Raw genomic sequence first — 13679 nt, 5'->3', positions numbered from 1 at the left:
GTCCCTGCTTTTTTTAATACATTGTCTAGGTTTGTCATAGATTTTCCTCCAAGGAGCAAGCATCTTTTAATTTCGTAGCTGCAGTCACTGTCCACATTGATTTTGGAGGCCAAGAAAATGAAATCTGATACTGTTTCCAATTTTTCCACATCTATTTGCCATGAGGTGATGGGACTGGATGTCATGATCTTTGTTTTTTGAATGTTGAGTTTTAAGCCAACTTTTTCACTCTCCTCTTTCACCTCTATCAAGAGACTCTTAAGTTCCTCTTCACTTCCAGTAGGAAGCTTCACAACTCAATTATTCCCTCACATTCCAGTGATCTCCACACATACTTTCACACACTCAAGCCTGCCACCTTAATTGCTGGCATCAGTTTCTGACCCATAGGTCTCCCGTATGCATGTACTTCCTGTTTTCCAACCTTGACTTGACCACTGGTTCTTCAGTAACTCTAGAGATTTTACTTGATTTCATCTCGCCAGTTGTTTTTTGTTCAAGGTTTGCCTTCAGTCTTCTAGTCCTGGTTTCACTCCTTTTCTGATGATCAAAATATCTGAGTGATATTCTACTTTAGTTTTACTGAGCCTGAATGTAACAGCTGAGACTGAAATCCAAGAAGGTAAGTTTCACAAGCAAGTGTTACTTGTTGGAAAAATTATATTATCAACAATATAATGTAAAGAAAAGAGAAAAAAGGGGGTTGTGATAGTAGTGTAGGGGACTTGATTGGCAGAGCCCAAAGCTGAGGTCTCTTTTGATACTATTTGGTTTGAGTCTTAAAAGGACATTAATATAAATATCTTTTTTTTTAATACTCAAGGAATACAAGAAGAACTTATAATAATGGTAGAGTTATTGAGGGGAAAAAAAAGTTAAGAAACTTCTGAAAAATTCTATTCATTACAGAGAAAGCCTAAGTGTACACCAGTTTTTATAAAGCTTTTGAGGTGACGGTGGTGCAAAAATGGTTTTCAAAGAGCGTAAGCTATAAACACAGGGTTAATAGGGATATTGAAGTAAAAATAAATAACAAAGGTACTTTAAAACTGATAATAGAAAATAAGAGAGGATGCTAAGCAAGTCAGAAGACCTAAAGATAATAAATATCTCAGAAGAAAGGCTAGTGACCTTCTTTAGACAATTCTTCCAAATATATTTTCCTAATATTCTTCTAACTTCTTTGTAGGAGATAAGGAAGATTCCTATATCTGAAGTATAAGCTTGTCCAAATAGCTAGGCAATGAAAAGCTGATATATCAGGCCATACTTAGTAACTTTCTTAATTCTAATAGTCATGGTACTAATTTCTAACTGCCCAAACACAGTTTTGTAAGTACTTGCTTAAAACTTGGGATGCATTTCCTTATACAGGTAAATTAGACATAAAGTAAGGCCCTAATGACCAGAAAAGCTCAATAAATCCACTCTGTAGTTGAAATATAATACAAATGACATTATTAACACTAACCATTAGGTGTAAGGAGTATTTGTGTTGTGCTTAGTCACTAAGTTGTGTCCAACCCTTTGTGACCCCATGGACTGTAGCCCACCAGGCTCCTCTGTCCATGGGGATTCTCCAGGCAAGAATACTAGAGTGGGTTGCCATGCCCTCCTCCAGGGGATCTTCCCAACCCAGGGACTGAAACCAGGTCTCCCGCATTGCAGGCAGATTCTTTACCATCTGGGCCACCAGAGAAGCCTTGTAAGGAGTATGTGATGTGCTTAAGGTACTACCTAGGACCATAATCTCCCATCTGGAACCTTGGCATACAAGAGACTGCCTGAGACAAGGTCTCCTAGAAGGAAGGAGTGGGTGATATGGTTGGATTGGTTGGGAGGGGTAAGAACAGACTAAGAGCTCCAGAGTGTTAGAGTCTCTCAAAGTTCGATTCTGGACATGTTTGTGCATTCCACCAAATATCTGCTATCCTTTTATTTTTAATATAAATATTAAAGGCAACTCAGGGAAAACAACAATTTCTTATACATAACTTCTTTTTTTTGCTTGAAAAAGATGACTTCTACTTAGCTGTTATCAACCCAGTAACTTTTGGTGTTGTCCAGATAATTCTTACCTGTACTTCAGCTTGCCTTTCTTTTTTGACATTAAGCAACTGTTTTTGAAGAGATTTTATCTTCTTTCTTCCATTTTCCTCCCTAGAGAAAATAAGGATAATTTATATTTAGAGAAGTGCTTCTCAAAATTCAGTGTACACAGGTTCACCTGGAGGCTAAAGAACAGATTCCTGGGCTCTGTCCCAGATTCTAATTCATTCAGTGGAATTTGCAACTGTGCCAAGGTCCCAGGTGATGCTAATGGTACTGGTCCATGGAGCAAAATTTCAATAATATTTTTAAAAAGACTGTGATTTTGCTCTCACTTTGCTCTCTCACCATGCTGCAGTTTGCACGGTCTCTCAGCTCTGCGTTCTGGAGATGGTGCTAAAGTGGAGAGAAGTTTCTCAAATGCTGATTGCTGAAGCTTCCAATTCAAGTTTCTCGCCTCCTTCCAGTGTCAATAGATTGGCTTCAGTGCACAGGGGTGACAGGACCCGGAGACACCTTTCTTAACACCAGAAGGTGCTGGAGTGGGCTGAGGGGCTGGTCAGTCCAGAGGCTGCTGTCCATACCCCCGCAAGGTTCTGGCTCAGAGCCTCGAAGCAGGGAAGAACCCCACGTTCCATGATGGCCTCAGGAGGGAGGATTTGTCAAGTGATCAAGCCCTGAGTCTTTAGAGTGGGAGCAGTGACTCCAAGACCCCAGTCTACCAGAGAACTAACCCTAGAGAGTATGAAATAGTGAGAACTCACAAAAAGGAAACCACTTGAATTAAAGACCCGGCGTCACCCAACCACCAGTAGCACCCTGTGCAGGATGCCTCATCTAAATGACAAACAAAACAAAAACAAACCCAATAATCAGCAGACAGGATTACCACCTCACTCAGCCTTGCCCATCAGAGGAAAAACAAACAAACAAACAAAACCTCAGCACAACTCTCACCCTACAAGAAGCTCACACAAACCACTGAACCAACCTTAGGAGGCAGAAACCAAAAGGAAGAAAGAATTCAACCTTCTTCAAGGAAAGAATTCAACTTTCCTAGAAGCCTGGGGAAAGGAGACCTCAAACACAATAACCTAGAAAAAAAAAAAAAAAAGAAAAGGCAGAGAAATACTGCACAAATGAAGAAACAAACTAGAAACACAGAAATCCAAATAAATGAAGAGGAAATAGGCAAAGTACCTGAAAAAGAATTCAGAATAATGATAGTAAAGATTATCAAAAACCTTGAAAACAAAATGGAGAAAATGCAAGAATCAATTAACAAAGACTGAAAAGAATTACAGAATAAATATACAGAGACAAACAACACAATTACTGAAATTTAAAATACTCTAAAATGAATCAATAGCAGAATATCTGAAGCAGAAGAATGAATTAGTGAGCTGGAAGATAAAATGGTGGAAATAACTTCTGAAGAGCAGAATAAAGTAAAAAGAATGAAAACAGCTGAGGACAGTCTCAGAGACCTCTGGGACTATATCAAATGCACCAACATTCAAATTATAGGGGTCCTAGAAGAAGAAAAGAAAAAGAAAAGGTATGAGAAAATTTTTGAAGACATTATAGTTGAAAATTTCCCCAACATTGAAAAGGAAATAGTCAATCAAGTCCAAGAGGCACAAAGAGTCCCATACAGATAAACCCAAGGAGAAACAAGCCAAGACACATACTAATCAAACTAACAAAGACTAAACACAAAGAACATTAAAAGCAGCAAGGGAGAAGCAAGACGTAACATACAAGGGAAACCCCATATGCTTAACAGCTGATCTTTCAGCAGAAACTCTGCAGGCCAGAAGGGAATTTTAGGATATATTTAAAGTACTGAAAGGGAAAAATCTACAACCAAGATTACTGTGCCTGGCAAAGATCTCATTCAAAATTGATGGAGAAATAAAAAGCTTTTCCAACAAGCAAAGTTAAGAGAATTCAGTACCATCAAACCAGCTTTACAACAAATGTTAAAGGGACTTATGTAATCAAGAAATACAACAGAAGAAAAAAGATCTACAAAATCAACCCCAAAAAATTATAAAATGGCAATAGGAACATATATATCAATAATTACCTTAAATGTAAATGGGTTAAACACTCCAACCAAAAGACACAGACTGGCTGAATGGATACAAAAACAAGACCCATATATATGCTATCTATAAGAAACCCACTTCAGACCTCAAGACACATATAGCCTGAAAGTGAGAGGATGGAAAAAGTGTATTTCATGCAAATGGGAAGCAAAAGAAAGCTGAAGTAGCAATCCTCATATCAGACAAAATAGACCTTAAAATAAAGAAGATTACAAGAGATAGGGAAGGACACTACATAATGATCAAGGGATCGATCCAAGAGAAAGACATAACAATTGTAACTATCTATGCACCCAACATAGGAGCACCTCAATACATAAGACAAACACTAACAGACATAAAAGGAGAAACTGACAGTAACACAATAATAAGTAGGAAATTTTAACACCCCACTCACACCAATGGACAGATCATCAAAACAAAATGAATGGGGAAACACAAGCCTTAAATGATAGATTAGATGAGATGGATCTTATTGATATCTTCAGGACATTCCATCCAAATGCAGAAGAATACACCTTCTTCTCAAGTGCACATGGAACATTCTCCAGGGTAGACCACATCTTGGGTCACAAATCAAACCTCAGCAAATTTAAGAAAATTGAAATCATATCAAGCATCCTTTCCAACCACAATGCTATGAGACTAGATACCAATTACAAGAAAAAAAGTGTAAGACACACAAAAACATGGAGACTAAACAACAAACTTCTAAATAATCAACAGGTTACTGAAGAAATCAAAAGGGAAATCAAAAAACTTCTAGAAACAAATGATAATTAAAACACGACAAATCAAAACCTATGGGATGCAGCAAAAGCAGTTCTAAGAGGGAAGTTTATAGCAATACAATCCTACCTCAAGAAACAAGAAAAACATTGAGACAACCTAACTGTACACTTAAAACAACTGGAAAAAGAAGAAAAAAACCTAAATTAGTAGAAAGAAATAAATCATAAACACCCGAGCAGAAATAAAAAGAAAGAAACAATAGTAAAGATTAGTAAAACTAAAAGCTGGTTCTTTCAGAAGATAAACAAAATTGACAAACCTTTAGCCAGACTCATCAAGAAAAAAAGGAAGAATCAAATCAACAAAATTAGAAATGAAAAAGGAGAGGTTACATCAGACAATGCAGAAATACAAAGGATTATAAGAGACTGGAATGAACAACTATATGGCAATAAAATGGGTAACCTGGAAGAAATGGACAGATTCTTAGAAAAGTTCAGTCTGCCAAGACTGAACCAGGAAGAAATGAAATTATGAACAACCCAATTACAAGCAATGAAATTGAAGCTGTGATCAAAAATCTCCCAAAAAACAAAAGCCCAGGACCAGATGCTTCACAGGCGAAATCTATCAAACTTAGAGAAGAGATAATGCCTATCCTTCTAAAAGTCTTTCAAAAAATTGCAGAGGAAGGAACACTTCCAAACTCATTCTATGAGGCCACCATCACCCTGATACCCAAACCAGACAAAGATAAACCAAAAAAAGAAAACTACAGGCCAATATCACTGATGAACATAAATGCAAAAATTCTCAACAAAATTTTAGCAAACAGAATTCAACAACACATCAAAAAGCTCATACACCATGATCAAGCTGGGTTTACTCCAGGGATGCAAGGATTCTTCAATATACTCAAATCAATCAATGTGATACACTATATTAACAAATTGAAAGATAAAAATTATATGACAATCTCAATAGATGCAGAAAAAGCCTTTGACAAAATTAAGCACCTATTTATGATTAAAAGTCTTCAAAAAATGGACACAGAAGGAACCTACCTCAACATAGTAAAGGCCACAAATAATAAGCCTACAGCAAACATTATCCTCAATGGTGAAAAACTAAAAGCATTCCCCCTAAGATCAGGAACAATACAAAGCTGTCCACTTTCACCACTATTATTCAACATAGTTCTGGAAATGCTAGCTACAAGCAATCAGAGAAGAAAAAGAAAAAAAAGAATCCAGATTGGAAAAGAAGAAGTAAAGCTCTTACTGTTTGCAGATGATATGATACTGTACATAGAAAACCCTAAAGACACTATCAGAAAATTACTAGAGCTAATCAGTGAATTTGGAAAAGTTGCAGGATACAAAATCAATACACAGAAATCATTTGCAATTCTATATAGAAAGAGAAATTAAGGAATCAATCCCATTCACCACTGCAACAAAAAGAAGTAAATATCTAGGAATAAACCTACCTAAGGAGACAAAAGAACTGTACACAGAATATTATGACACAAATGAAAGAAATCAAAGATGACATAAACAGATGGAGAGATATTCCATGTTCCTGGGTAGGGAGAATCAATATTGTAAAAATGACTATATTGCCAAACGCAATCTACAGATTCAATACTATCCCTATCAAATTATCAATGGCATTTTTCACATAATTAGAACAAAAAATTTCACAATTCATGTGGGAACACAGAAGAACCCGAATAGCCAAAGCAGTCTTGAGAAAGAAGAATGGAGGTGGAGGAATCAACCTTCCTGACTTCAGATACAAAGCTACAGACATCAAGACAGTATGGTACTGGCACAAAAACAGAAATATAGACCAATGCAACAAGATAGAAAGCCCAGAAATAAACCCATGCACCTATGGGTACCTTATTTTTGACAAAAGAGGCAAGAATATACCATGGGGCAAAGACAGCCTCTTCAATAAATGGTGCTGGGAAAACTGGCCAGCTACATGTAAAAGAATGAAATTAGAACACTTCCTAACAACATACACAAAGATAAACTCAAAATGGATTAAGGACCTAAATGTAAGACCAGAAACTATAAAACTCTTGCTACTGCTACTGCTGCTAAGTCACTTCAGTAGCGTCCGACTCTGTGCGACCCCAAAGATGGCAGCCTACCAGGCTCCCCTGTCCCTGGGATTCTCTAGGCAAGAACACTGGAGTGGGTTGCCATTTCCTTCTCCAATGCATGAAAGTGAAAAGTGAAAGTGAAGTCGCTCAGTCATACTCGACTCTTAGCGACCCCATGGACTGCAGCCTACCAGGCTCCTCCGTCCATGGGATTTTCCAGGCAAGAGTATTGGAGTGGGTTGCCACTGCCTTCTCCCTAAAACTCTTAGAGGAAAACATAGGCAGAACACTTGATGACATAAACCAAAGCAAGATCCTCTATGACCCATCTCCTAGAGTAATGGAAATAAAAACAAAAGTAAACAAATGGGACCCGATTAAACTTAAAAGTTTTTGCACAGCAAACGAAGCTATAAGCAAGGTGAAAAGACAACCCTCAGAATGGGAGAAAATAATAGCAAATGAAACAACTGACAAAGGATTAACTTCCAAAATATACAAGCAGCTCATACAACTCAATACCAGAAAAACAAACCACCCAATCAAAAAGTGGGAAAAAGACCTAAACAGACATTTCTCCAAAGAAGATATACAGATGGCTAACAAACACATGAAAAGATACTCAACATCATTCTTTATTCAGTTCAGTCATTCAGTCATGTCTGACTCTTTGCGACCCCATGAATCGCAGCATGCCAGGCCTCACTGTCCATCACCAACTCCTGGAGTTCACCCAAACTCATGTGCATCAAGTCGGTGATGCTATCCAGCCATCTCATCCTCTGTCATCCCCTTCTCCTCCTGCCCCCAATCCCTCCCAGCATCAGGGTCTTTTCCAATGAGTCAACTCTTTGCATGAGGTGGCCAAAGTATTGGAGTTTCAGCCTCAGCATCAGTCCTTCCAATGAATACCCAGGACTGGTCTCCTTAGGATGGACTGGTTGGATCTCCTTGCAGTCCAAGGGACTTGCAAGAATCTTCTCCAGCATTCATTATTAGAGAAATACAAACCAAAGCTACAATAAGATATCACCTCATACCAGTCAGAATGGCCTTCAACAAAAAGTCTACAAACAATAAATGCTGGAGAGCGTGTGGAGAAAAGGAAATGCTCTGGCACTGTTGGTGGGAATGTAAATTGATACAGCCACTATGGAAGATGGCATGGAGATTCCTTAAATAACTACAAATAAAACCACCATATGACCCAGCAATCCTACTCCTAGGCATATACCCTGAGGAAACCAAAATTGAAAGAGACACATGTATCCCATTGTTCATTGCAGCACTATTTACAATTGCTAGAACATGAAAGCAACCTAGATGTCCATTGACAGATGAATGGATAAAGAAGTTGTGGTACATGTACACAATGGAATTTACTCAGCCATAAGAAGGAACACATTTGAGTCAGTTCTAATGAGGTGGATGAACCTAGAACTCATATGCAGAGTGAAGTGAACCAGAAAGAGAAAGATAAATACCATTTTCTAATGCATATATACAGAATCTAGAAAAATGGTACTGAAGAATTTATTTACAGGTCAACAATGGAGAAACAGACATAGAGAATAGACTTAGGGACATGGGGAGAGGGGAGGAGAGGGTGAGATGTATGGAAAGAGTAATACGGAAACTTACATAACCATATGTAAAATAGACAGCTGGGAATTTGCTGTATGGCTCAGGAAACTCAAACAGGGGCTCTGTATCAACCTAGAGGAGTAGGATGGGGAGGGAGATGGGAGGGAGTTTCAAAAGGGAGGGGATATATGTATACGCATGGCTGATTCATGTTGAGGTTTGACAGAAAACAGCAATTATCCTTCAATAAAAAAATAACCTAATTTTTAAAAAAGATTGTGATTTTAGTAAACTGGAAGAGGATTTTCTGGCTTATCAGTGTTGTATCTAAAATTGCTGCTGCTGAGAACAAGCTAAGAAGAGGATGAACAGGAAGAGGAAAAAGAAGAATCTTTTCTATTCTGAGCACCTCTTAAAATATAAGGACATAATCCCTGTCATCACTCCTGTTTTACAGATGAGGAAAACGCACATAGAGAGTTGAGGTGACTTGCTGCAGAGGATCTGAGAATGTGCCCCACAGACCTCCAAGTACAGGCAATGTGAGCAAATAAGGGTCCAAGCTCTCGACTCTGAATCCCTCCACTGTGTGTGCTCTGGGGCCACCCTTTCCACAGACTGCTCCCAGCCAAGTTTTGAGGGTGGCAGGGATAAGGCCATCCCTTCCTAGGAGACTCTGGACTTTTCTGATGTTTGACTTTGGCTCACGGACTCCCTGCTGACCTTGCCAAATCATCCTTAGATTGCAGGGTGGTCTCATCCACCCAACCTTCCCTCTCCTTCACTTAGGGTGAGTCTAGCATTGAGTCCAAAGCCTCCCTCCCCATTTTCTCTCACTTAAGGGTTTCCCTGATAAAAATCTTTACATTAATAATCTCATCTTGGCATCTATCTCTAAGAAGATACAGACTCACACACTTGTCATAGTCACACAAGTGGTAAATGGCAGAGCAGAATTCAAACTCAGTATTGTCTGAATGAGAATTTAACTATTTTATGTTGTCCTTAGAAACAGAATTCTGCTTATCTCCAGCAATCTCTTTATTTAGGTTTAAAATAAAATAACAGAACAATACAATAAAAAAAATAATACCTATCTTAGCTTGAGCTGCTATAATAAAAATATCATAGATTGGAAGGCTTATAAACAGAGAAATTCATTGCTCACAGTTCTGGAGGCTATTAAGTCCAAGATCCGGGTGCCATCCAATTCAGTGTCTGGTGAGAACCTGTCACCTGGTTCACAATTGCCAATTTTCATTTGTATCTACATGACAGAAGAGGAAGGCAGCTCTCCTGGGTCTTGTTTATAAGGGCACTAATCCCATTGATGAGGGCTCCATCCTTAAGACCTACTCACTGACCAAAGACATCCAATCTCCTAAAACCATCACTCTGGAGGTTAGGATTCCAAAAATTGAGGTTAGAGGAGCACAAACATTCAGTCTATAGCAACAACAATAACAACAACAAAAAAAACCTTATCATTAAGTAGCATCTAGAGAAATCCTGCTAACTAGAATCTTGAGATTGTCATTGCCAAAACAAACCATAGATTATGCACTACCCATCTGTGTAGTACATATATTGTACTATACATATTATAGATACAGATAACCGAAGCCCAGAAATTGAGCTATTGTTCCAGCAGAACTCTGAATAGAACCCAACTTTCTGACTTCTAGTTATCTCCCCTTAAAAGCAAAAACTTGATTTACTTTAGAAATCTAAGACTTCCAGTAAGAGTTTTATAACACTTTATTTTTTTTTTTTTTTAAGGCAACAAAGCAAATAAACCTAAACTTACTCTCACCTGGCAATGGTATCATAGAAATGCATTTTGCTTTCCCTCTCTTTGCCCAAAGCTTTCAGGAGATTGGTGAAAGTGCCTTCTTCTTCCAACTCCTCCAAAGTTTCTGTAATTACATCACTCAAAAATTGCCTGCAAGGAGAAACAAAAAAGATGAATCAGTAAGATATATTTCCCCACATTCACAAAGGGCTACAGAAATCACACAAGTTAAGACCCAGAAGGACCATCATAACTAAATTTGAATTATTCTTGGAAGGCAGAAATAGTTTAGTATTAGAAAATCTACTAATGGAAATCATCACATTAATGAGGACAAAAGGAGAAAAAAGCCAAATGATCATCACATCATTTAAAAACAAACAACTCTTAGCAAAAAAGAGAAACTCCTTAACCGGAAAAAGTTTACATACTGAGGACTAACGGACCTGGAATGTACAGCATGATATTGTGTATACAACATTTAAGAACATGTAAAACTATGAACGTGAAAGTCAAAGTTAGTCACTCAGTCACGTCCAACTCTTTGTGACCCCACAGACTGTAGCCCAGCAGGTTCCTCTGGCCATGGGATTCTCCAGGCAAGAATACTGGAGTGGGCTGCCATTTCCTTCTCCAGGGGATCTTCCTGACTCAGGGATCAAACCCAGGTCTCTCGCATTGCAGGCAGACTCTTTACTATCTGAGCCATCTATATGTATCGTTTAAATAAAATACTTACATATCTAATAAAAGTATCACAACATATACAAGAGAACAATAAACAACAAATTCAGAAGAAATATTTGGGGGAAGGGTGAGGGGACTAGAATCAGAGTTACAATCGTCAGTTGTACCTGACATATTTTATTTGGAAAAAAAAACTCTTAAAGCTATCATGTAAAATGTTAAGATTTGGTGGTTATATACATAAGGATTATTTATATAATCCTTTTAATAAAATATAAATAATAAAATATAACAATAATCCTTTTAATAAAATATAAAAATATAATATATGTATTTTATATAAATATAAATATTTTATATTTTTAAAATATAAAAATAATCCTTTTAATAAAATATAATAATTTTATTCTTCACATTTTTGTGCATTCTTGAAATATTTCATAATTTTGAAAAAGTTAAATCATTTAAAAATTTTTGTATAAAGAGCTAATACAACATATTTTAGAGATGAGTGAATCCAGACTCAGGAAGATTACATGCCTTCCTTGCCCAAGTTCACAGAACTAGCTTGAAAAAGAGATAGAACTATTTAATTCAGACTCTTGACTCCTAGTCCATTGACTATTCTCTCCTAGGTAGAGAATTTTAATTACTGTTATTTAATGTTTTGATATAGAATCAGCAAGAAGTATTCTTACCGTTTTACATAATTATTACCAATAGTTCACACAAAAAAATTCAATAACTATATTGAGAAAATAAATACGATGAAGTCATGTCAGTTGAAAAACTATGATCCCACATACTGAGAATGAAAGGACATTAACTAGCAGCTTATAAACAGGACACCATCTTTAAGGGATGCAAATGTGAAACCAGATTATTTCTAGCAAGAGATGATACCCTCTGGGGAGGGTCTAAAGCAGGGGTCAGCAAGTTTTTCTGTAATTGGACAAACAGTAAATGTTTTTGGTTTTGCAGGACATAAACTCCCTGTTGAAACTACTCGACTCTGCTGTTATCCCATGAAAGCAGTCATAGACAATATATAAAATGGGCAATGCTGTATTCCAGTAAAATTTGTTTTCAAAAACAGACTACAGGCTGGATTTGGCTAGTGGCCCTGGGTAATTGCTATAAACCCTTATTTACCAAAAATTACTATCATAAAGTTATACTTTCTTTTAAACTTAACAGGATTCTTTGTCAGCAAGCCAGTTGACAATGAAAAACTGAGTAATAAGAATGGAAATTGAGACTGCTTAAGAAATCCTCAGGATTAAGAGAGTTTAAAATTTGACTACTTTGATAGTATCTATCTCTTACTAAAGAATAAAGCATCACAAGAGCCACCAATCTCTGCCAAGCACTTGGCTGATACCTCCCTCCAAAGTTATCATTATTCTCATTTTTAAAAACTGTAAACAAAGGCTCAATAACTTCCCCAACCATATAGCCACCACATTAACACTTTTACTTGTACCACACTTCCCCTAGAAAGCCCTTGGCTAATTCTATTATCTGCAGTCACTTGGATATAATGACCAATCCATTAAGAGAAGAGAGCAGTCAGCCACCCCTGTACTCACTCCTCATCCATCTAGAAATACATTATCACATTTCCAAATGTGCTGTCCTTCCTTACCTATCAATCTGAATTTTCTTCAGTGTCTCTGTATTCATTATGGTCTGCCTTGTGGGTTTTTTGAAGATAAGATCTTGCACTTTGTTAAACTGGCCTCCTTGTCTGATTTCCGGCAACTTGGGTTCTTCTTTATGTACCAATGGACTGGATATTTTTGAGGGGTTTGATGCCAGTGGAACTTTTTCTGAACTTCTTCCTTCTAAATGCATTTCTTTGTTATCCTTCTAAAAACAATAAATGATGTTTCATGTTAAAGACAGATTTTTAAAACAAAAAGAAATAATGCTATATGAGGGCCTCTTCCTCCATTTTAAGCCTCTTGTAATATCAGTACCAGAAAATTATCCTCTTCTTCAGCTACATCAAACTGCATGCTCTGCTGTTTTGTGTCTTCCTGCCTTTAGACAACATTCCCACTCTCTGTCATTCCCCAAACTGGTAAACTTTAAGACTATGACCAAAGACACAGTTCTCTGCGAAACATCTCTATTAGCAGACATTTACCATTTATAATTATTTGTATAAATATCTCCATTAAATTATAAATTCCATGAGGAGAGGGACAGTGTCTTACAGATATTGGTGCACCTCAAATTCTTTTTGGAACAAGATAATATTAAATAAATGTGGCCATCTTTATAATCCCATTGTTTAGAACAATGTCCAGGATACAGCAAAGACTCAAATGTTCGCTGAACACATGAATCTGAAATACAGTCAATCCCTTGGTAACTGTGGAGGACTGGTCTGATCCACCACCACACCCCTGACCCAGCCCTCAAGGAGACCAGACTCCACAGATCCTGAAGTCCCTTATGTAAAATGGCATAGTATTTGTATATAACCTGTTTACATCCTCTCATATACTTTAAATAATCTCTAGATGACCTATAATACTAAAACAATGTAAATACTATGTATATAGCTGCCAGCAAACAGCAAATTCAAGTTATGCTTTTGGGAACT

The 13679-nt window shown here is 37.3% G+C and overlaps 1 protein-coding gene across 4 annotated transcripts in view; it reads right to left on the bottom strand.

Annotated features, from left to right (window-relative positions):
- Positions 1-13679, bottom strand: part of IQCG (IQ motif containing G) — a 52807-nt gene that overhangs the window by 20483 nt on the left and 18645 nt on the right. For all 4 annotated transcript variants that reach the window (XM_070370650.1, XM_070370657.1, XM_005904482.3 and 1 more), the window contains 3 exons: positions 12714-12937; positions 10403-10531; positions 2079-2160 (listed from right to left, as the gene is read on the bottom strand). In XM_070370650.1, coding sequence (XP_070226751.1) covers positions 2079-2160; positions 10403-10531; positions 12714-12937 — 435 coding nt within the window. The remainder of the gene's footprint in view (positions 1-2078; positions 2161-10402; positions 10532-12713; positions 12938-13679) is intronic.

The sequence above is a fragment of the Bos mutus genome, chromosome 1 (assembly GCF_027580195.1).
Source record: "Bos mutus isolate GX-2022 chromosome 1, NWIPB_WYAK_1.1, whole genome shotgun sequence".
Lineage (NCBI taxonomy): Eukaryota > Metazoa > Chordata > Mammalia > Artiodactyla > Bovidae > Bos > Bos mutus.
The sequence above is the reverse complement of the archived record's forward strand: the minus strand, read 5'-3'. Positions and strand labels throughout refer to the sequence as shown.